This window comes from Dendrobates tinctorius, unplaced genomic scaffold (assembly GCF_039654945.1).
Source record: "Dendrobates tinctorius isolate UK_male_01 unplaced genomic scaffold, ASM3965494v1 ptg000062l, whole genome shotgun sequence".
In the NCBI taxonomy this organism is placed as follows: Eukaryota; Metazoa; Chordata; class Amphibia; order Anura; family Dendrobatidae; genus Dendrobates; species Dendrobates tinctorius.
In genome coordinates this window covers 188,618-214,241 of record NW_027361730.1, presented here as the reverse complement: position 1 = coordinate 214,241, position 25,624 = coordinate 188,618, and the positions used below count along the sequence as shown (strand labels likewise).

General features: G+C 44.7%; 1 protein-coding gene across 2 annotated transcripts in view; it reads left to right on the top strand.

Moving 5' to 3' along the window:
• Nucleotides 1-12,638, top strand: part of KLHDC10 (kelch domain containing 10) — a 96,166-nt gene extending 83,528 nt beyond the window's left edge. For both annotated transcript variants that reach the window (XM_073579183.1, XM_073579182.1), the window contains 3 exons: nucleotides 4,544-4,591; nucleotides 7,596-7,735; nucleotides 8,148-12,638. In XM_073579183.1, coding sequence (XP_073435284.1) covers nucleotides 4,544-4,591; nucleotides 7,596-7,735; nucleotides 8,148-8,357 — 398 coding nt within the window. In that variant the 3' untranslated portion in view covers nucleotides 8,358-12,638. The remainder of the gene's footprint in view (nucleotides 1-4,543; nucleotides 4,592-7,595; nucleotides 7,736-8,147) is intronic.
• Nucleotides 12,639-25,624: the final 12,986 nt, after the last annotated feature.

The following is a 25,624-nucleotide window of genomic DNA, read 5'->3' as shown; positions in this document are numbered from 1 at the left end:
GAAAGGCCATTTCACCTAAACGTGGCTCTGTTATCTGCTCACTGCAGTGACATTTTACATATTTGGGAGTAAAGATTGACTTTTTACAAGGATCTCTGGTGCCTCGGATATCTTGAATGTATTCCTAAATGGTAGTTACAAACTTGGGTTCACTTTCTCTTATTGACTTTGTGAAAATTTAATAATTTGCAGCTAAAGCAAAATTCTACTTAAAGGTTTAACAGACTTCCTAAATTCAGTTTTGATTGATTTGTGAGAACCCCACTTAAATGACTGTATTTTAAAAACTTCATTACTCCTTTTAGGCCCTTCAAAGTAACTTAAATGTAGTGGTATCTTTTAAAAATAAAAAACAAAAAATTGTACATTTTGTTAAAAACCTTCAACTTTCAGCTATATGTATGAACTAGATGAAGAGCCAAATTCTAACCACATAACTACATTCACTATAATATCCCACATCATCCCGTCAGCCAGAGCCACCGGACTACTACCCCTAATATCCCACATCATCCCATCAGCCTGGGGACAGAACCAGAGCGCTGAGTGGATTTGCCCTGACTTGCATACCAATGATCCCTTTAATAGAATCCTGGGGTCAGAACCACAGCACTGAGTGGTACGGTCTTAACTTCCATACCGGGGATCCCTTTAAGAGAGGCCTGGGGTCAGTACCGAAGCACAGACTGGATTTTCCCTCACTTCCGTACCGGGGATCCCTTTAAGAGACCCTGGGGTCAGAACCAGAGGGCTTAGTGGAATTACCCTAAATTCCACACCAATAATCCCTTTAAGAGACCCTGGGGTCAGATCCACTGCGCTGAGTGGTTCGGTCATTATTTCCATTTCAATGATCCCTTTAATAGAAGCCTGGGGTCAGTATCAGAGTGCTGAGGGATTTGCCCTAACTTCCATACCGGAGATCCCTTTAAGAAGGAAGATGTGCCTATGGGATGGAGGATGTGTGATGGGTATGTGGGCACGGGAGGAGGGGATTTATTTGTCCTGTACTCTCTGCTCCTTTCTGGGGGGCAGACAATGGTTGGGAGCTTATGTTTCCGGGGATGCTAGATTTCGCCCACCATGTCAGTGTCTGCTGAGGTGTTGTCGAGTGAGAAAACTGTTGCTCATGGCAACCAATCACAGCTCAGCTTCTTTTAAACAGCACTGGTGAAATGAAAGATGCTTCGTGATTGGTTGGTGATACACACACACATACATACATACATGCATACATACATACATACATACATACATACATACATACATACATACATACATACATACATTCAAATATATTACATAGATAGATATATATATATATATATATATATATATATATATATATATATGCGCAAATGTACAACCAACAGTACAGCGTGTTACGAAAAACAGTACCTAAATCACTCTAAATCACATATGTAGAAGTATTCAAGAATGATCTAGTAGTGATACATATCATATTTTAAAAATTTGCTCATGACGATGAAAGCTCGCTTTACAGCAGAGTTAAAGGGAAGAGCAGTACAGTTTTCACATCTGCTTTTTTTTTTTTTTTTTTGCTTCCTAAATCAATCATCTTTCCTCTTGAGCCTCTAAAGCCAGAGCTGTCAATCAAAGATGACAAGAGTGTAAGTAGATGGTCAATAAGTAGCTGAGAAGGTCCACTGAACTGCTCAAACGAAGCACAGACACTCTGTACATCCTTGGCATGACTGAACAGTTATTCATGCTGGCAGACTACCTTTTTATGGTTTATTTTCATGTTATTAAATTGCTTTAGTTAGCATGAAAATTTGCAGCTGACTTGATACTTGATTTTTTTTTTTTTTATCAGCTGTTAATCTTCTACTGTGAGAACTTTTTTTTTTTTATTTTACATGGTGTACTGCTTGTCTCCAAGGAGGTTGACAAGAGCCTGGCTGAGTGTCCAGTAATTACAATACAGTCATGGCCAAAAGTTTTGAGAATGACACAAATATATTTTCACATGATCTGCTGCCCTCTCGGTTTTTATGTGTGTTTGTCAGATGTTTTTATCACATACAGAAATATAATTGCAATCATATTATGAGTAACAAAAGGTTATATTGACAGTTAGAATGAGTTAATGCAGCAAGTCAATATTTGCAGTGTTGACCCTTCTTCAGGACCTCAGCAATTCTCCCTGGCATGCTCTCAATCAACATCTGGATCAAATCCTGACTGATTGACCACAAATTCTCAATGGGATTAAGATCTGGGGAGTTTCCAGGCCATGGTCCCAAAATCTCTGTTTTGTTCCCTGAGCCATTTAGTTATCACCTTTGCTTTATGGCAAGGTGCTCCATCATGTTGAAAAAGGCATTGTTGATCGCCAAACTGCTCTTGGACGGTTGGGAGAAGTTGCTCTTGGAGGACATTCTGGTACCATTCTTTATTCATGGCTGTGTTTTTAGGCAAGACAGAGAGAGAGCCCATTCCCTTGGCTGAGAAGCCACCCCACACATGAATGGTTTCAGGATGCTTGACAGTTGGCATGAGACAAGACTGGTGGTAGCGCTCACCTGGTCTTCTCCGAATAAGCCGTTTTCCAGATGTCCCAAACAATCGAAAAGGGGATTCATCAGAGAAAATGACTTTACCCCAGTCCTCAGCAGTCCACTCCCTGTACCTCTTGCAGAATATCAGTCTGTCCATGATGTTTTTTCTGGAGAGAAGTGGCTTCTTTGCTGCCCTCCTTGAGACCAGGCCTTGCTCCAAGAGTCTCCGCCTCACAGTGCGTGCAGATGCACTCACACCTACCTGCTGCCATTCCTGAGCAAGCTCTGCACTGCTGGTAGCCCGATCCGCAGCTGAAACACTTTTAAGAGACGGTCCTGGCGCTTGCTGGTCTTTCTTGGGTGCCCTGGAGCCTTTTTGGCAACAAGGGAACCTCTCCTTGAAGTTCTTGATAATGCGATAGATTGTTGACTGAGGTGCAATCTTTCTAGCTGCGATACTCTTCCCTGTTAGGCCATTTTTGTGCAGTGCAATGATGACTGCACGTGTTTCTTTAGAGATAACCATGGTTAACAGAAGAGAAACAATGATGCCAAGCACCAGCCTCCTTTTAAAGTGTCCAGTGGTGTCATTCTTACTTAATCATGACAGATTGATCTCCAGCCCTGTCCTCATCAACACCCACACCTGTGTTAATGGAGCTATCACTGAAACGATGTTAGCTGGTCCTTTTAAGGCAGGGCTGCAATGATGTTGAAATGTGTTTTGGGGGATAAAGTTAATTTTCTAGGCAAATATTGACTTTGCAAGTAATTGCTGTTAAGCTGAACACTTTATAACATTCTGGAGTATATGCAAATTGCCATTAGAAAAAATGAAGCAGTAGACTTTGTAAAAATTTAATATTTGTGTCATTCTCAAAACTTTTGGCCAAGACTGTACTCTTCAGCCTATTGATTTCTATGAATAATTAGAGTGCTGCTCACTTCCCTTCCCCTCCCTTTTAGCTCCTAACTGAGCTTCTGTTATTAGTTCTGCAAAATCGCAATTCCCTGACGCCCAGCATTGGCAGTTTCCAGAGCAGTTCTCCTAACCATGGCCTTCACTTCCCTGAGTTTTCTGCTTGTAAATATATTGACATTACCTTGAAGTCTACACTCTTGGCATCAGAAGTAAACTCAGCAGAGATGACACTCGACGAGTGCCACCACCTCTCCCCGGCAACAAGAAACAGCAGAGCTGTGTGTTATTCTTCAAGAGACACCTTATGAAAAACACTTTTTAAGTGTTCTTAGATGTGCTCGCTTATGTCAGTCTTCCAACAAGTGATATTTTGATACAACAGCTGTAAAGGAACCCTCCAACCAAATCTATTACACTGTATGATGCCTAATGCACAAACTGATGGGACACTCTGTGAACACCAAAGATCCCTCTGCCCTATTCAAGCCCTGCATTAGACATAACACTGTGTATTAATTTTGCTAACATACTTTCTTACTGTTCATTGGTGAATTATTAAAGAAACTCTCTCATGAAAGCATTTTATCCTCGTATACGATGATTGCAATATATTATACCACTGTGTACTTACAATTGCTAATTTTGACCACCTACTTCTCCTCGGTTTCTATTCTCTTTGTATAAACAAGAAGTCTTCTTGTCCCTGCATTTATCATTCCCCTCTTCAACGCCTGACCCAACTGCTGCTTCATCCCCCCATTCTATAGCCTTTTGCAGTGACTTATGACTCATACAGGGAAAATTGACCTCCTGTTGCTACATAGAGCTTAGAAGGACTCAGCTAGTCAGTCTTTAATCACGTGATGTCCTAGACCTAATGGAAAAGAGAAGAATTAGCTGGGAAGAAAGGTAAAATGAGCAATTGTAAGTACACAGCGCTATATAATATGGCGACTGCAGTATATCAAAAGGATAAAAACGTTGATGGAAGGAGGAGTGCTGCTTTAATTTCACATTAAAAGTATTGATAGACACAATTTTGCTTTAAAAAAATGGTGCTAATCCGTGTGTAATGAATATGACTATTTAATCATTTCAGGTTTTCCAGCTGCCAGAAGATGTCATAGCTGTGTCCAAATAAAAAACGGTAAAGCACATTGTAGTAACTTTAACAATTTCACTTTTGTATGACAGAGATAACAAGCTAAAAAGGTGGCTGTAGGTAGTCTGCCATTACTATTCCTTTTCCAGGAAAGCTCATCAGGAAATGTCCTTTTACGAATGTATAAAGAGGGAAGGAATATATAAAGAAAGAATTAAAAAAAAAACAGGCTGTATGTAAATTGACTTGTGTTTTTTAATGGTTTTGGGGCTTCATTCTTCATGGCCATCTGTATCTGTATTTGCATACTTTGTGGACAAAACCAACGGAAATCTGTCAACAGGTTTTTGCGTTTTAATCTGAGAGCAGCATAAAATAGAGCGAGAACCTGATTCCCAGGGATGTGACTTACTAGGCTGTGTTGTTTCCATACAATCAGTGCTTTATCAACAGTAGATCAGCATGACTGCCATGTGACCTGATCAGGCAGTGATAGTCTGTGTAACCCTCAGTGTTTATGCTACTCAGGAACTTTTGTGTCTTTATTTTCTTTATAACTTTTACCTGACAGACTGTAGGACCTACCATTATGTCAGGTGGAGGTGTATGAAATAGGCTCAAGAGCTGAGCCTGCTTCATGTGAGGAAAGTGCTGGCTGTTTAATAGCCGTGATCTTTCCTCCACGACACTATTGTGTGGTGCTGATGGGTTGCCATGGCAACCAGGGACCTATGGAGGGCCCCGGTCACCAATATCTTTGCAATCTAAGGATTGGCTTCGTTGAAGACCACGACTTTTCTGATATACTGCGATTACTGAGGTTGTGGTATAGCCAAGCACATCTGCTCGTCATGAATGTGTTCAGAGGAGATTGCCCATGACCCTGTCGAGCCCTAGCTCTGACCCCTGTGTCGAAGCTAGGTGAAAATGGCATGAGAACAACAAAAGTCACAAAATTTTAGCACAGCGTCATGTTGCACCCAAATTGTGCGACTTAAAGCTTTTTATACCACCTCTCCCTTTTACAAAAAAGCCATATAATCCTATTTGAAAATCAGCACTGTAATTAAATGGACACTAGTTGCTGTGTGACAAAGTAATGTCAAGTGAGAGCTGATTGAATTAAATTTAAGCCAGAAATGGATCTGGAAGCCATGAAATGGAAAAACAGATACTTTTCTATTTTGTATTTACGATACTTTCGTGTTTGGGTAAAAGATACTACCACAAAAATGGCGTGAGTCCAGCAGTAAAGAATGATTAGTACAAAGGGCAAATAGTACAAAATTAAGGGTATGTGCACACATTAAAGGGAATCTGTCACCAGTTTTTAGGCCTATCAACTAAAAATTTAATCTAATAGAGTGTGAGCTATACATTCCCCAACTACTTGTGAAACCCGCTAACTCCCCATGAATCACCCATAAAAACGTTTTGTATTGCTCCCGCGCTGTACGGTAAATATCCTCGGTCCGATGGGCGTTGGTTCTCTTCCCTCTCTCCACCCCACATCGGCGTGCTGTACGCAATTCCATTCTGTGAATAGCGTTGTTCGCGTACAGGTCCCACGCGTGCGCAGTATTGCTTTACCCAACTGCGGGCAAAGCCGAAAAGTATTAGTGTGCATGCACCGGAAGTACTATGTCCCGGAAGTATTTTGCTGTCTTCCGGGACAGTTCACCGGCGCATGCGCACTAATGTTTTTCGGCTTTGCCTGCAGTTGGGCAAAGCATACTGCGCACGTGCAGGAGGCAATTTGAATGTGCACGCGCGGGACCTGGACGCGAACAACACTATTCACAGAACAAAATGTGTGCAGCACGCCAATTTTGAGTGGAGAGGGAAGAGAACCACGCCCATCAGACCGGACCGAGGATATTTACATACAGTGCGGGAGCAATATAAAAGGTTATTATGGTGGATTTATGGGGAGTCGGGGTTTCACAAGTAGTTGGGGAATGTATAGCTCACACTCTATTAGATGATATTTTTAGTTGATAGGCCAACAAACTGGTGACAGGTTCCCTTTAAGCATTTGGTGCAGAAACTTCTGCATCTCTGGACAGAAAAAATGCTGTGTAAAATAGGCGCCTTTTTTGACATGCATTTTTGGTGTAGATTTTTCTCCGCTTGTTAATATGGGTGAAATATGCTGCAAAAACATTGAAAAAAATTGAAATACTGTAGCTTTAATTCTGCACCAAATCTACAAGTCACAAATAAGCTTCATGGGCATAAGACTTCAGGATTCTCGGTCACTTTGCTGGCATCAGGAATCCCTTCAGGTTTTGTAACAAATCTGCGCAGAAAAAACCCACATCTTTAACGTATGCACAGGCCCTAACAATTGGGCTACATTAGAAAAATGAGTCGATTATTACATTAAATTGACATTTAGGATGAAACTCAACTTTGGTTTTGGACCACCCCGATAATACTTTTTGATATGTTGTAAAAATGGTGGGGGTCCTACTACTGAGACCCATCTAATTCTCTAACACCAAATGCAAGCGTCGCTCATTTCACAGACCAAAGACTGAATCTACAGACTGTATGGAGTCATTGTCAGAGGAGCACATTACTTGGCTGAGTGCCCCTGCTTCTTCATATTAGTGATCAGGAGGACTATGGGGTTGAATTCATTAGGGCCGAGTTGCAGCATCACACAAAGTACAGACGGGTGTGTTGCTGTTTTTAAGAAAAAAAGCTTTTTTTTTTTTTTTTTTTTTTTTTTAATTCTTGTCCAGCATCTTTTTTTTTTTTTTAGTGATGTGTAAACATGCTCTGATATGTTCGCGTCCCCGTGGCTGTTAGACAGGCACAACACATTAAGGGATTGACTGTTAGACAGCTGCAACACATGGGGGGGGCGGGGTGAGTGCCTAACGGCTGCAAAACATGTAGCCGCCGGGACTCGGACATATTATCTGAGCACACCTAAGATACTCAAAGACTGAGCATGCTCACATAACACGTAATCCAAGCACATGCGCTCAGCACTACCTTTCATGCATAAACTACACTGGATGTTTTAACTTTATTTTTTCAGAGGTTTTCATATGTGGTGGCTACAATGGAGAGGTTATACTGGGTGATCTCTGGAAGTTAAACCTACAGACCTTTCAGTGGTCAAAACTTCCTGCTGTGATGCCTGAGCCTGCATACTTTCACTGTGCAGCGGTGACACCGGTATGTCCTCCTTTTCTGTTCTTTGGGTTTGTTTTTACTAGGCAGGGGGGCATCACACAAATGATTAATAAAATATAAAATGTACACACTGAAGAGTGATGAGAAGGACCAAACGTTTGTCTGTAGAGCTGTGTGCCAACTTTGAAATGGTCTCTTACACCATCTGCACACGTTATTTGCTGAAAGTTAAGTTCCCATCTGTGAAGGGGCTACAGTGCTAATGTGTTAGACCCCCTCAATTGAGAAAGCAATGGTGATATTGGTTTTCTGTAAACAGGGAAGCCCGTATTTTATATAGACTTCCAAGTTTTTTTTCTTTTTTCTTTTAATTGAAATAAGTTTTGTGGTTTCTTAGTTATAGTGGTAGATTCCTATCCTTACAAGCTGCTGACATGTTGGTTTTCTCCTTTAGGCTGGCTGTATGTATATCCATGGAGGCGTAGTTAATATCCAGCAGAACAAGCGGACTGGATCTTTGTTCAAAATCTGGCTTGTTGTCCCAAGCCTCCTAGAACTGTGCTGGGAGAACTTGCAAAAATACTTCCCTCACCTTGCCCACCTCCCCACAAATCAGCTTCTACAGCTTGGACTATCACAAGGGCTCATAGAGAGACTAAAATGAAGAAGTAATTTGCACCCTTCCTGGAGTCCCACAGTGTTTTCGGAGTTGTCCCAGGAGTACGCTGCTAATGAGATCTGGATGCCTGGACCTTACTCGCACAGATTATACGTGGCCTTCAATCCTCTTCACATTTTAACTATACCAGCGCATACATCAGTTTTAAGTCCGACGCCTTTACCGGCCTTTCTAGATTTTTATTCAGTGAAGAATCGTGATACTTCAAAAAATTTTAATTGGGTATCTTATTTGTGCCCTGTTGGTTTGTGCCCTGTTGGTTTTTAGATGGAGCCCGCCATTCTGTTGAGTCCTTTTTGTGAACTGTGTGCTCCATCAGTCACCTGTCTGACGTCAGATACTATATGTATTGTGACTTGTTTTCTAGCTTATCCAGCTGTCTGAAACATTAGGCAGCAGGTGTAATCTGTGCAGGCTATGCCAGTATGTTGACATGGCGTCCAACCCTCAGTCTTCTTTGTAGACCCTTGTCAAAGGGCCTAAGCCATGTCTTGTTTGGGCACTGGTGGCTGATCTGTAGAAATTCAGCTGGCCTCTGCTTTCATAGAAATGCATGGACTTCTTGATGGCCTGAGCTAAACTGACTTTCAGAATTAAGGCTATAGAAGGTACGTCGTGTGCCGAATCTGTGACCATTGTAGCTGTAATGTCTTGCTTATGCTGCCTACTTGTCTTCTACAGATGTCTGTATATTTTACACTACTGGCCAAAGCCTCTCCTCATGGAGACCACTGACAGCTGATGGGACAACTTCTCTCCTTCCCTTCAGATTATAATCAGCAAGCGTAGAGCAGATTGTTCCAATTTTGTGGATCACAGATGACTGTAGTATTCCACATTGTAAAACAATTATGATTTTTTTTCAATCTGAGCCAGAGAACGTATCCACATTGTAATGAGCACTGGGCTTCAGTGCACTGCAGTTATACACAGGTTTATGGTGTAAATTGGTTTGCTTTGTAGCATTTACATGTGTAATGCTTGCAAGCTATAAAGGGAACCGGTCATATTTAGAGGAAAAAAAACCCTGCAGTCCTAGTAGTAATGTTTTCCATAGTCCAAAAGGGATGTTCTCTAGCACCAAAGGAAAGTGATTAAACTTTTAACCTTTAATCATATAGAATTAAAAAAGGCATAGTGTGCACATATTTAAAAAAAAAAAAAATACAATTCTTGCTCGTTCAGGGTAGAGAAACTCTTAATCCTAGCTAATTAGTAATAGTAATGTGCATATTCAGGTGTCTAATTTGATGCTCAGTTATAGCAGTCACGTGCTTATAGTCTGGGTGGTGTCGAGACCGCTCTGCAACCTCCATTCATGCTCCTTGAGTCACACTGCTCAGCACACACGCTGCTGAAGAGGATGCCTGTCAAGGATCAGTGCTCCCTGTGTAGAGACTGCTGACTACTCACAGGCCATGGTACCGCCCACATGACTGCAAGCGGCTGAAAATTCAGTTAGACAAACCCATTTGTTTTAAAAATGGTATTTATGACTGCATGTCTTCCGGTTTTACATGAAGAAAAAAAAATTAATGACTAGTTCTCTTTGATTTGCCATTTATTACTCTACCTAGCTACACCATAAGATTTCTTAATCTTATTAACAATTTTAGTGGAAGGCTGGAAGAATCCCAGGAGCCAGGTAATCAAAGTAGCCTAACCTAAAGATTTGGGGACTAGAAGCACTGAAGCTTTTAAAAGGTTGAAATGCAAATACACTAAAACATTCAGCTGACCTTTGACTTCTTCTAAGTGACTCCTTTATTTGACAGCATTGTGTCCCCCTTTGCTTGAGTCTCATATCTAAACAGAAACTAGTTATTAGACTGACTGTGCCTTCACTTATCCTACATGTAGTTTTTTTTTTTTCTAAATATATTTGAACATTAGAAACTGTTGTAATATCATATCAAAATGTTAGTTCACAACATGACGCTCCTCCCAGAGGGAAAAAAATCCAAGGTTCCTACTGTTAAAGGGAACTTGCTATCAGGAATAACGCTATTAGCCTGCAGATATGCAGTTATACTGCAGGTTAATAGCGTTATTATGCTGCCCGTAGCCAAATGCAGCGAGGAGAAAATTAAGTCACGGAGGTGGCACCATTGCTGGTTCAGTCACCGCTCCGACAGCTGTAACTGCTTCCCCGGCCCTAATGCAGAGCCAGTGTCACTCAGGGCCGGGACTGCAGTTATAGCCGCCGCTTTGTATATTCACAAGTGGTAACTGAACCAGCGCCGCCCCATGACTGAAACTAAATGCTGTCAGGGAGGATAAAGTTAATTTTCTCCCTGCTGCATTCAGCTATGTGCAGGCGCCGGGCAGCATAATAACATTAGTAACCTGCAAATATAAGACTAATCTGCAGGTTAATAGCATTATTTCTGGTGACTGGTTCCCTTTAATTTATTTATTTTTTTTAAATACATATAAACTCATTCTCTGGGCTTGAAATGTATATTTCTTTTTCTATAAATGGGCGTCTCGAGTGCAAAAACGCCTAATGATTGTGGAGATCAGTTTTGTAACATAGCCTTCAGCTTTGGGCACATAGGACTTGATTCATCAAGACTGGTGTCCAGTCTGCACTGGAGTAAGGGGTATTTCACACTAGGACTAGGCGAGATCGCTGCAGCGTCACTGACTTTGTGACACAACAGCGATCTCGCCAGCGATCTTTGTGTGTGGCACGCATCAGCGACCCCCCCCCCCCCCCACCAGGCATCGCTGATCGTGCAGGAATGTCCTGGGCCCTTTATTGATCGTTGGTCTCCCGCTGGCCAGCACGCATCGCTGCGTGTGGCAGCGGGAGACCAACGACCAGTGAGCTCTGAGTGATGTAAGAAGACGATGGGAGCTGGTACACAGGGTACACAGCGGGTAACTAAGCACTGCGCGGCGCTTAGTTGCCCACTGTTTACCCTGGATAGCAGCGTGCTCGCTGGTCTTGATTGCTGGTGAGTCTGCCTGTTTGACAGCTCATCAGCAATCCTGTAGCGACGCACCAGCGATCCTGACCAGGTTGCATCATTGTCGGGATCGCTGGTGCGTCGCTAAGTGAGACGGGACCCTTAGATACGACAAACTCATTAAGAGGCATGTGCCGCTTTAAAAAGAATTTTGGATTGGCATAAAAGTGGGAAAAGTTGCAACATTTTTTCACCACTACAAGTTCAAATAGTTTTGCATCAGACTTCTGCCCAAAACTGTTTGACTTGGGCCCCATAGTGTATTCTGTCCTGTACAACCCGAGTTATGAGGAGCTGTAACACCGCAGTTATGAGCACCCATTCTTGCCTGGTCTTGCTGTATTGTTTTGGTTCAGTTTTTGAGTGTATTTTGTATACAGTTTTAGTGCCTTTTTCATTAGCTTTAGAAGTGTGTGCTATTTATTGTGAGTATATATCCCAAGCAAGGCTCTGTTTCTGCAATAACATTTTATCTGTAAATAAGCCAAATATATTTATTTTCTGCCTCCTTCCAGCTATAATAGCAATTCAACTATGAATGAAACACGAATGTCTTGAATAAGAGCTATAACATGAATGCAGCTTTTCTGTGCAGTATTTCAATAGCCCGGGCACTAAAATTGTTTTCCATGACCTATTGTTTTACATCAATGCAGTGTTTGGGATCCTAAGGTGCTGGTAATGTATTTGATTTTATTCTTGCATAATGTCACCACCATGTTCCTGCAGTATAAGCTCCCATCAGTGTATTAGAACTGCTTACTTGAAACTCTAGATAGGAGCCAAGATGCTAGAATTTCTATTATCGCTTGGTAAATGTCTGGTTCACTTCACTACCTGCTGCCTCTTATTGGAGAGCAAGTCATTGAAATTCCATGAAGAGGTGGAGAATCCATTCAGTTACTATGTAAAGACTGTGCTGCCTATTCACTCATTTTATGAGAACCATTTCTGTTATCACTTGCTGATAATGACTCTACTGCCTTAACCCAAATGTCTGAAAACGCATAAAGGAACTACACAAGACAAAAATCGAATGGTAAGAAGTATGTGGCTGTGCCTGTCACAGCCAGATACGCTGTTCCTTTCACTGCCACATGCTCTTCAATGTTCTTGGCATGATGTATAAAGTATATGATAGACTCAGTGTCGGCTTTTAATAGGTGTTCTTTTTTTAATTGTTAAAATTCAAGTGCAATATTTTGCTTTGTTAGTCATGCATGATAAATGCATTGTGTTTTACATGTCTGTTTTTATTTTTTTGAAACTTAATTAAATTTTTTTTTAAATGCTACTTTTGTATATATTATGTTTCAAATAATTTGTAGGTAGCACTTATTTCCAGGACGTCCCTCCTGACAGCACCATGTAGGTCGTTGTCCTCCTTACAGGGACAGGAAACACACGAGAGGTTAAAAGGCCCCCTCCCTACCCACGTCCCTCAGTGTGTGGTTTTTTTTTTTGTTTTTTTTTCTTTCCCTGTCCCTGCATGGAGGGACGCATGAGAGGAAGCAGGAGAATACCCAGATGGGCTCAGGGGGATCGAGCAGTGCAGCCAATCATTCTACCTGGCAAGAGGCCCAGAGCCAATACTCTCTGGTGGGGAGTCCCTCAGCTACAATGACCAGTCGAGTAGGAGCTCCTGGGTTGAGCCTCTTCCTCCCAATGGAGGGCTTTTGGCTCTGACGCCGGCAGGGCGCTGCATTTTCTGGAAGACACGTGGTGTGCAGATCCGCTGCATTTCCGGTGACGTCAGAAAGGTGCCAGGTCATGAGGTGGGCGTGCGTTCCAGAGTGGAACGTGGAAGTGATGCGGAGACAGGTAATATAGCTGTTACCTGGGTCTCGGGAGGCACTTGGCACGCACGGGGTTACCATGGAGGAAGCGGGTGGAGGAGACAGGACTGCTTTGTATGTGAGCGATGCACAGTCCCACCTTCCCCTGCAGCAGCTTGATTGTCCCTTCTCTCTATGCTAAATAGGATAAGGGAACCCCAGCTATGTCCCTCCCAATGCCCAAGAGGTCTGCTAAGGCCTCTGCAAAGTCAAGGCGATGTCCTATATTCAATATAAAATTGCTGGAGATGTGACAGAACGCTCTGTGTAGGCTGCACCACTAAAGTTGTGAGGAAAGAACAATTGTCCCTGCTGTCCGATATGAGGTCCCTAATTTGTGAGTAGGTCCAGGCCTCTATCTAGTTTCACCCTGCTACAACCTCCCAATCCAGGTCCAAGAGCTAAGAGACCTCAATGGGAGATGGAACTAAGCTCGGATGAGGAGTTCCAGGTTCAGACCAGGAAGAAAAGGGTGAATTGGTGAAGGAAAATCAAGAATGGGGGAGAAGATATTTGTTTGGCCCTGAGCATACCAACGACCTAGTCCAGGCAGTCACAAATACAATGCAGGTGGAGGAGGTCCCAAAACCGCAGTCCATATAGAGCACTAAAGCAACGAGTGTTTCCGGTGAATGACCATATCTGGGCTGTGGTTCTGGACGAATGGGAAGATCTGGAGAAACGCTTGGTGGCACCACAAGACTTTAAAAATTGTTTACCTTTTGATCCTGAGGACATTAAGATCTGGAAGGAGGTTCCCAAGATAGACGTACCGGTGGCCAAAGTAGCTAGGAAGACGTCTATACCCTTTGAAGACTCATCGAGTCTGAAGGACCCTATGGACAGAAAGGTGGATAATCTCCTGAAGTGGGCTTGGGAAATGTCCTCAGCTTTGATCAATACTAATATAGCCGCCACTTCAGTTGCCAGGTCTAAAAGGAAATTTTTACTCTTCTCCACGACAGCACCCACTTGGAGAGAGAGATACGCCCATAGGAACAGGAAACCTACAGAGATGAAAGAGGGCGGTCCGCCTCTCCTCCTCAGTTGGTTTCCTGTTCCTATAGGAACCGCAGGATCTCTACAGAAGACCTACCTGGGCCAAGGAACCGCCTGTGCAGTGTCCGTGCGAACGGCAGGGGTTCTGGTCCAGAAGCAGCGTCGGGGGAGTGCTGGAATCCGGCTCCCCCCCTCGTCTGAGACAGCGGCAGCGCAAGAAGAAACACCGGTACCGGGGAGAGACGACCGGGGGTTTTCTTATATGGATACACATCACCGGGATCTTGGAGGCAGCCATCCCGGTCCGTGTGGGAGTGCGGAGCCGAGATAGAGAAGCTATCTCTGGCATTCTGAGACAGCGAGGACGCAAATACAGCGCTGGGAAGAGATAAGGAGGAACTTCCGGGTTACCGGAGGTTCCTCAGCGTACAGCGCATGCGTGGTCTTTCACAGCCGTGCAATATCAGCAGAGGAGCACTCCCCGCCCCCTCCAGGCAAAAAAAAAAGGAAAGGGACATGATTTAATATAGCAGCGCCGGACGGTGTTTCCAGGCAGGTCGCAGGCTATTGAATGCACCGCAAGCAGGAGCACCTGGGAGGGGGAGGTACCAGGTATTGAAGGGTGACATAAAAAACCGTGGGGGATAGTGATAGAGCGTGCAGACATGTCTTCCCCCAGACAGGACACGCATCCCCAAGCAGGTGATACAGCGGCAGCGGAACGTTGAGGCTCCTCGGATAGGAGCCACAGAAGTCATGCCAATAGAACCCGTTCTCAGCCTCCTGAACCGGTACCTGCAGCTTCTCTGGGTGAGTGGACGACTCTCTGCCTATCAAGCTGTTAAAGAATCTCTCTCTCTCCCCTCTATGTCCACCGTAGGCTAAAAGGAAGGAAAAATCAAAAAACAAGGAATGTGCCCTCTGTACACATCCTTTACCGGACTCTTATACAAAGAGGCTGTGCAAAAAATGCATTTCTGAAAATACAAAACAGGCTTCAACATCAGCCACAGACATATGGGCTATAATAAGGGAGGAACTACAGGCCCTAACCCAGTCTAGCGACATATCTAAGAAAACTAAGGCTAACAAACCAACGGCAGTTAGCTTAGACACAGATGAAGACGAAGCAGTAGTCTCTGACAGCTCCAATACGTCTACATCATCCTCTTCCTCTGATATGGAGGGTCATTCATGTTTTCCGTTAGATAACATGGACAACTTGGTGAAATCTGTAAGAAACACCATGGGTTGCACAGACGCTAAGGAGCCGCAAACGACCCAAGAGATTGTTTGCGGGATTGACAGGAGGAGGAGGGTTTTTCCCGTTATACCAGCAATAAAGGCCTTAGTGAAAAAGGAATGGGAGAAGCAGGATCAGAGAGGTTATCTTCCCTCGGAGTCAAAAAGAAGGTATCCCTTTAGCGACGAGGAATTGTTAACGTGGTCTAAGGTCCCGAAGGTCGACGCGGCAGTTGCCTCAGCCTCAAAGCAGTCGGCCTTACCAGTAGAAGACGCAGGGATTCTAAAAGACCCACTGGATCGAAAAGCGGATGCCTCACTAAAGAGAGCATGGGAGGCAGCCACGGGCACGTTTAAGCCGGCAATAGCCAGTACGTCCACAGCTCGCTCTATGCTGGTCTGGATTGATCAGCTAGACCAACAAGTAGAACAAAAAGTCTCCAGAGACAAGCTACGAGCAGCCATACCACTGATTCGTGGCGCCGCGGAATACATGGCAGACGCATCAGCCGATTCACTACGCATGGCAGCCAGAACAGGCTTGCTTAATAATGCCAGACGAAGCCTATGGCTTAAAAGCTGGAGAAGTGACACCCAATCCAAGGCAAAGCTCTGTGCCATACCTTGTGAGGGTGAGTTTTTGTTTGGAAAAGCTTTGAACGAAATCCTTGCTAAAGCAAAAGAGGAAAAAAGGGTTCCCTAACCCCTCTCTCCCATTTTATAGGAGAGCGTTCAGGAGACGACCATTTGGTAGGGGAAGAACAGCAGAGAATCAGAACCGCTGGGCCACGAAAGAAGGAAAAGGCAAAGGTGCTATGTTTAGAGGATCCTCCTTCCGCAGAGATCGGAGCTAAAGAACCAGTCCCTCCAGTAGGGGGGAGACTAAAATTGTTTCTTCAGGAATGGGAGAAAATCACGGCCAGCCCTTGGGTCCTGGGCATTATTAGAGAAGGACTAAAATTAGATTTCCATCACGTGCCCCGTAACTCAGTCATCGTAACATCCCTTAACTCCCCAGTCCAACAGCGGGCCTTAGACTGAAATTTTCAGTCTTCTGGACAAAAAAGTCTTGGTCCAGGTGCCAAAAGGACAGGAAGGGAGAGGATTTTACTCCCCTCTCTTTCTGATACCTAAACCCAATGGCTCCTTCAGGACGATAATTAACCTGAAGAAACTGAATACTTTTGTAATAAATCATAAATTTAAGATGGAGTCTATTAGATCCGCAATTAAGCTCCTTTTTCCCAATTGTATGATGGCAGGCCTGGATCTGAAAGATGCCTATTATCATCTTCCCATCCATTACAGATTCCAGAAATACCTCAGAGTGGTGGTCTTCCTCGAGGGCACCATACAACACCTTCAGTTCACAGCCATGCCATTCGGCCTTTCCATCGCACCAAGAGTCTTTACAAAGGTGATGCTGGAAGTGATGGCTTTCTTACGCCAGAAGGACACACTGATAGTACCCTATTTGGATGATTTTTTGATAATAGGTAACTCAACTAGACAATGTAATGAACGAGTGGCTGATGCAATCTTATCCCTATAGGCTCTTGGTTGGGTAATAAATTTCAAGAAATCCAGAATCGAACCACAGTCAGTTCAGTCCTTCCTGGGTCTTCAGCTAGACTCCATAAGCCAAAAATGTCTGCTACCACAGGTAAAGATTACAACAATTAAAACGAAGGTCAGATTAGCGATAGACGAACCACACATATCATTAAGGGAGGCAATGTCCCTCCTGGGGTCCCTTACTTACTGCATTCCGGCAGTTCGGTGGGCCCAATTCCATACAAGAGAATTACAGCATCAAATCCTCTTGAAGGAGACTCAGGACCAGGGGAATTTAAGTAAAAAAATCACTTTATCTCAGATAGTCCTAACCTCCCTAACATGGTGGCTAGACGAGAATAACTTATCAGGAGGAGTACCATGGGTAGTAACACCCTCCCGTATAATTACTACTGACGCCAGCCCCACAGGATGGGGAGCCCACATGGGAAGCACCTTCACCCAAGGCTTATGGGATATAAGGGAAGGGCACGATTCATCAAACTTGAAAGGGCTAAAAGCAGTGGGTCATGCATTATATCATTTTCTCCCACAGTTACAAGGAGAGATTGTAAGAATCCTGTCAGACAACACCACAGTGGTCGCATATCCGAACAGGCAAGGCGGGACTCGATCAGTCGCATTAATGTCTTCCGCAAGAAAGATCTTGTCTTTAGCTGAAAAACATTCTTCGTCTCTCTCAGCCCTCCACATAAGAGGAGAAGACCATGCGAAAGCGGATTTTCTAAGCCACCATACACTGCGGCAAGGAGAGTGGTGCCTGAGCCGGCAAATATTCACGAACATTGTGTCACTATGGGGCCTTCCCCAGATAGATCTCTTCGCCACCAGGGAAAACAAACAGGTGCGAAGATTCGCCTCTCTGAATGTGACAGCCCAGAAATCCTGGATGCCCTCCAGGCCCCATGGCGGTTCAAACTGGCATATGCCTTCCCCCCCAATCATACTACTACCGCAGGTGATCAGGAAAATCAGGGCAGAGGAAGCACGAATAATCTTAATAGCGCCATTCTGGCCCAGGAGACCGTGGTTTTCATGCCTGCGGGCAATGTCAGTGACCGACCCTTGGGTGCTTCCTTCAGTCCCCAGGCTTCTCTCGCAGGGGCCATTCTTCCATCCTCAAGTGGACAATCTCCACTTGACGGCTTGGAACTTGAAAGGGAAATGTTGAGAGCAAGAGGATTCTCGGAAGGGCTAGTCAACACTCTCCTACAAAGTCGGAAGTTGTCTACGACAAAAATTTACACCAGGGTGGGGAGAAAATTCCTAGAGTTTCACACAGCCCCTGATTCCAGAGAAATTCCAATAACAGCGATCCTAGAGTTTCTACAGAAAGGAAAAAATTTAGGACTATCTGTTAACACTCTAAAAGTCCAGGTGTCGGCTCTAGGGGCCCTCTATAGTTATAACGTGGCAGGAAATAGATGGATTGCCAGATTTATCTCGGCCTGTGAGCGGAGCGAACCGGTACACATACCTTACCTAGAGTTCCTCCTTGGGACTTGAATTTGGTGCTGGAGGCCCTTACACGTTCTCCGTTTGAACCATTAGACTCAATATCCCTTAAACACCTATCTCTCAAAACAGTACTGCTAGTTGCACTAACCTCAGCCAGAAGGGTTAGCGACATACAAGCACTATCGATAGAACCTCCTTTCCTATTAACATTCCAGGATCAGCTAATATTAAAACCAGACCCCTCATACTTACCAAAGGTAGCAGGGAAGTTCCATAGATCACAAGAAATCCACCTCCCCTCATTTTTTAGTAACCCTTCTACTCCAGAGGAAGAAAAATTTCATACGCTAGATGTTAGAAGAGCAGTATTACAATACATCGAGAGATCTAGCAGCTGGAGGAAGAGTAGGGCTCTATTTCCTTCCAGGGCCAAAAGAAGGGATATGAGGTCACAAGGGGTACCCTGTCACGATGGATCAGAGATGCGATCAGCCTGGCATACTCTGTGAGCAATGAAGATCCCCCGGAAGGTATCAAGGCACACTCCACCAGAGCTATGGCTTCTTCTTGGGCAGAGAGGGGAGATGTCGCAATCGAGTCTATATGTAAGGCTGCTACTTGGTCAACGCCCTCTACCTTTTATAACCACTATAGACTTGAGTTATCATGCTCATCCGACCTAACCTTTGGTAGAGCGGTCCTCGGCACGGTGGTCCCTCCCAGGTGAAGGTCTCTGAAAGTCTCTCCAAGTGGGTGCTGTCGTGGCGAAGAGTAAAAAGCCGGATTACTTACTGGTAATGCTCTTTTAATGAGTCCACGACAGCACCCGTTCACTAACCCTCCCTAGAAGTTAACAATGTATATACACCACCTTAGTTGTAAAAGTAGAATGAGCATATAAAATAATATAATGGCCTAATAATTGGCGGTCCTCCGGGTACTCTGAAATCCAACTGAGGAGGAGAGGCGGACCGCCCTCTTTTATCTCTGTAGGTTTCCTGTTCCTATGGGCGGATCCCTCTCTCCAAGTGGGTGCTGTCGTGGACTCATTAAAAGAGCATTACCGGTAAGTAATCCGGCTTATGCTCCATTCCCTTCTCAGGAGGGAAAAGTACAGGATCCCTATTTGGGTCAGGTTCAAGATCAAGGAAGCAATAACGCCATCCTGGCTGGGGGGGGGGTGACTAAGGTAGTTCGCGGGAAGCTGGCACCAGATTGCCCAGGACCAGTGGGTCTTGAGAACCATTGCAGAAGGTTACGCAATGGAGTTTGTAGCGCCTCCCCCAGAAAGATTTATTGCTCCCGCTACCTTGTCGGCAAATTCGCTTATGGTAGTAGACATAAGAGAGCTTATCGATACAGCTGTTGTAATTCTGGTTCCCCAGTTGGAAAAGGGCAAAGGACACTTCATTATTCACCATCATAAAACCATCAGCGAATCGCACACTATAATAAATCTAAAATCTCTGAACTTCTGAGTAGCATACAAAAGATTCAGGATGGAGTCGATAAAATCTACGGTTAACCTTATAGACAGGGACGCATTTATGTGCACCCTGGATCTAAAAAGTGCGTATTACCAGGTTCCGATACACCTGACGTCCCAGAAATTCTTGTGCATCGCTGTAAAAATCCAGAATTGAATCTGCCACTTTTGATTTTGGTGCCTTCTATTCAGCCTAGCCTTGGCTTCTTGGGCTTTTATAAAATTGATGTCCGATTGTAGCCTACTTAAGGAACAAGGAGAATATTATTGTGCCATAGCTGGACGATTTCCTCCTGGTGCCGAATTCGGTGTAAAAGCTCCGGTCCCACAGGGAGAAGACCATATCCACATTGGGGCACCGCGGATGGATCCTCCATAGGCTTGGTGTCGGGAAACAGGTATATTTTCCTGGGAGTGCTGTTGGATTCCAGATGCAGAACATCCTTCTTGCCAGAAGGGAAACAGGAGACTGTGAGAAACAAGATCCGATAGTTCCTGAGAAGTTGGACTTCAATCAGGTCGGCGATGAAAATTCTAGTCCTCCTGACAGTTTGCTTCCCCTGTATCAGGTGGGCCCAGTTCCACTCGAGAGCTTTACAGAGAAAAATTCTGTCCATCTGAGACTTGCGCCAGACATCACTTGACAGAGGAATGTCCTTATCGCCTGCGGTGAGAAAATCGCCATGTTGGTGGACTTGGCTGGAAAATCTGCAATTGGGCATCCCTTGGATCGCCTCACCTTGCATAGTGATCACTATGGACGTAAGCAAGGTGGGTTGGGGAGCACAGTTGGAGGGAAGGATTCTTCAGGGCAGATGGCTATCAGGGATCCAGTCCAAGTAGTCCAACTACAGAGAGCTCTACACTGTGTGGGAAGCCCTAAGGCAAAATCAGTCATACCTAAAGGGACAACACGTCAAGATCATTTCAGACAATGTAATGACTGTGTTTTTCTTGTGACACCAAGGAGGCCCCAGACACCGTGTGGGCAGAGGACAGTGCTTTCGGTGGCGGCGGTTCATCTCGAGGGATCCCAAAATATAGTGGCAGATTACCTGAGTAGACAAAATATCTGGCCAACGGAATGAGAGCTAAACGAGGTGTTCCAGCACTTGTGCCATCTCTGGGGTATGCCTCAAAAAGACTTATTCACAACCAGATAGAACACAAAGGTCACCAGATTCTACTCCCTGAATCCCCACGGACAATCCAGAAGTGGTCGATGTGTTGAGTCAGAGGTGGGACAGGTCTCTGTCCAAGCGTTTTCCCGAACGGCACTTACCCAAAAAGTACTCAGAAAGATACAGGAGGATCGGGCGAAGGTACTTCTGATCATTTTGTATTGGTCAAAGAGAAATTGGTTCCCACTGCTAAGAACCATGGCGTTAGAAGATCTTGTCATGCTTTCCCAGAGGAAAGATCTATTTCACCAGGGTCTAGTCCACCATCAGAACCTTTAAAGACTTCACCTGTCAGCCTGGATCCTGAGCGGAACATCCTAAGAGCTCAGGGGCTAACGGACCTGATTATTACCACGATTCAGGCTAGCAGGAAGCCAGTCACCTTGGCAATATACAATCAAAATCTGAAAAAGGTTCTGTTTGGAAGGTGGCAGGTCCGATGTTCCCGGCAGGCCAGATATTCCAAGGATCTTAGATTTTCCTCCAGGTGGGTTTTAATAAGGGTCTCAAACCAAGCACCCTTAAAGTCCAGATATCGGCATTAAGTATTTTCTTCAATCATCCGTTGGCCACTCACCTGTGGGTAACTTGGTTTGTCAGGGAGATACAAAGGTTGCGACCTACTATAAGGCGGTCGGTTACTCCTTTGGGATTTAAATCTAGTCCTTAAAGCCCTTTGTAAAGATCCTTATGTACCTGGGGAAAATATGTCCATCTCATATCGGACCTTCAAAACGGCATTTTTAAAAAGGGTAGGAGAGATTCAGGCCCTGTCCACTCGGTACCGTATCTTCGGATATGGGATGATCGCATAATCATGAAATTAGATCCTGCATTCCTACCAAAGGTAGTGTCCATTCAGAATCTAAACCAGGAGATTGTCTTACCTTCCTTTTGTGAGAATCTGCCAAATCAGAAGGAGCGGGTTTTTCATGCCTTAAATGTTAGACAGGCAGTCATGGAACATCTAAAAGCCACTCGTAGTTGGAGGCAGGATCCTAATCTGTTGGTTTTATTTGGGGAAAAAAAGAGGGGGGGGGGAACCTCTAAGACCACTATTGCAAGATGGATTACTTTGGCAATTTCCCTAGCTTACCATTCAGAAGAGATTATTCCCCTCGAAGGTCTAAGAGCCCACTCAACGAGAGCAGTCTCCACCTCCTGGGCTGAGGACGGGGGCATCAGTCGAATTTGTAGGGCAGCAACTTGGGCCAGATTAGATACGTTTTGCAAACACAATAAATTAGATGCACTATCTAGTCAACAAACTGCCTTTGGGAAAAAGGTTCTCCAGGCAGTGGTCCCACCCTGAGGAGATATTTTGGTATTCTCCATGGTGCTGTCAGGAGGGATGTCCTGTAAAATATGTATTTGGCCTACTGGTAACTGTTTTCAGGAGTCCATCCTGACAGCACGGTTAGTTCCCTCCCTGTTGTTGTTTCATGATGTCTTAATATATCGGTTCAAATAAATTTAGGTTGTGTCAATCATGGTGTGGTACTTGCTAAAACACTGAGGGAGGTGATTGGGGAGGGGCCTTTTAACCTCTCCTGTTTCCTGTCCCTGTAAGGAGGAGGAGGAAGACATCCATGGTGCTGTCAGGATGGACTCCTGGAAACATAATTATCGGTAGATCTAATACCTATTGTTTCTACATTGGTCATGTACTTCAATTGAATAGCGCTGTCCACTACTTCTGGAGGTCTATTAATGATTCGGAGTCCTGCTTATATAGCACTTCTTTAATGTTATCCATAGTGAAGCTATAATGTAATGGTTTATGGAAGAGGGGCAATTTTAGGGCACTTGCTGCAGAAGGATTCAGTTTCTTTATGCCGATTAAGACTGACATTTTATACAGAATAAGATGTGCTGCAGTCATTAAGAGGCATACGCCACTTACAGGGAATCTGTCACCTCATTTTGGTGTGATATTTAAAAGACTTGTGTCCGGTCCGATGCGCGGTGTTTCGGGTCCTTTCCTCCATCCCTTCTTGGCCACTGTCCGCAATATTTCAGGGAATTTCCGTACTTGGCCTCGATATTACGCACGCATGTGGGCACTGCAATCTGGACTTGCGCAGGTGTCACATGCTTTTCCCAACTGCGGGCAAAGCCGAAAAGCAATAGTGCGCATGCGCCGGTGAACTATGCCCCGAAAAACTTCTGAGATGACATTGATCGTGTCAAATACAAGGCACAGCAGTGGTGTGACCTGGTTGTGCCCTAGATGTAACCTGCCTTGGAATGGAGCTGTGATCTCCGATCCTAGGCTGTTGCATGGCAATGCCAGCATCACCAGGGCCATCTCCGATTGGTGCAATCAATGTCCTCCGACTGCTCTGTGACCATGCTGCAGGTCTTCGCACTAGCTAAGGTTTCCTGCAGAGCGGTCACGCTACAGGATCTGCTGCTCTGCTGGGCCTTGTGGTGCCACAGAAACATGTGACGCCGCAATCCCTGCTGAAGAAAGACAAGACAGAAGAAAGAAGATACAACTGTCTTTTGATCCCTGTCCGATCTCTCGCCATCCACACCTTTCCCCCTCTATCCCCTCCACCCCCTTTCCATCGCCTCCGTGCGCACATTTAGCAGCCACTGAGCGTTGATTGGTGACGCAGTTCACGATCAGCACTCGTGCTCGCTGTTTTCCACTTTTCTTTTTCACCCCCTTTTGCGCCACCTCCGTGCCCACATCCAGCAGCTGCTGAACTTTAATAAGTGACGCAGTTCACTCATCAGAGCTTGTGCCTGCTGTTCTAGACACTTTTTTCTTTTCACTGACTTTTTTTCTCCCTGGTTGTTGCTTTTTTTCTTAAAGCTTATTCTTTTCAGACAAGTTTACAACAAGCACTATCACACATACCCACAAACAGTTACGGTAAATAAAGTACTGACACACTCCATAATTATATATAAAAAAAAAAAAAAGTCGTCCCGCTTGTCCAAACAACCCTATTCAGTGGAGGAGGCATATGCTTTCCTTGCATCCAACACAGAGCGAGGAAGAGGATCCCACATTTCTTTATTTTTCAGATTAGTCTTCCTCATCCTCCTCAGGTCCTGCTGAACTGGCACGCAGACGTCCCAGGACAGAATATGAAGCACTGCACCCCATTTGTGACCCCGTATGGACCTTGCCCCCTGAAAATTGAGCCACTGATTCCTGATTGTGGCATAATCAGAAATCAAGTTTGACACCGCTGGCCTCACAGAACTAGACTTTTTCAAAGTCATTTTCTCTGAGGATTTTGTTAACCTCACACTGAGCCAAGCTAATTTATATGCTCGTCAATGTTTGGCACAAACCCCCCTGTTAATAATTTTTTAACTTGTCTCCTGTAGATGCAGTTGAAATCATGGAGTTTTGGGGCCTGGTCTTTCACATGGGGTTCCTGAAGAAGCCAGAACTTTGAACATATTGGAATGTTGTTTTATACAACACGCCAGTGTTTCGAAAGATGATGGTCCAGACACATTTTGAGGCCATCCACAAATTCTTGCATTATACCGATAATGCAAAGTGTCCTCCACGAGATGACCCCAACTTTGACCATCTGTTCAAAGTTCGGCCTGTCATCGAACACTTCAACAAACTTTTTGTTGGTGTATGTTCCCCAAAGGGACATCTTTGTGGATGAGTCCTTAATTTTAAGGGTAGGCTCAAATTCAATCAGTACCTGCCCAGTAAGAGGGCCAGGTATGGAATTAAACTCTATAAGCTGTGTGAGAGTACCTCAGGGTACACCGTCCCACAGGTTTAAAGTTTATGAAGGGAAGGACACCTGGATTGAACCCCTGAATGCCCCCCCTGTCCTGGGGGTGAGTGGGATAATTGTGTGGGATTTCGTGCACCCACTGCTGGATAAAGGTTATCAACTGTACCACACCTCCATGCACTACTAAATTCATTTGTGACTTACACAACTGACGTATGACAACCTAACAAACATTACACAACTCACGTGTGCTACTACATTATAGAATTCACATACCAGGAAACAGTAGATTAGTTCCAAAAAAGGGGCACTTGTTGGGCATTGCCATTGTTAAGGCACAACATAACGCCCAAACACCATTCCATCAAAGTCTGCATTCCAAAACGTCACTAGTTCCCTTCTGAGCCCCAGCGTGTGCCCAAACAGTAGTTATCTTCCACATATGAGATATCAGCGTACTCAGGATAAATTGGACAACTTTTGGGGTCCAATTGCTCCTGTTACCCTTGGGAAAATTAAAAATTGGGGACTAAAAGATAATTTTTGTGGGGTTAATGTGTCACGGACCGCCCCTGACACATTAACCCCATGCACACCGCGATCAAACACGATCGCGGTGTACCGGGGGTTAAAGGGAAGCATCAGCAGGGAGGGGGCTCCCTCCGTGCTTCCCTGAGCCCCCCACAGCAGTGCAATGTGCAGTGCTGCTGCGGGGGTCTCCTTCCCTGCAGGTCCCCGGATCCAAGATGGCAAACGGGGACCTTCAGGGGCCTGCAGGGAGCTGG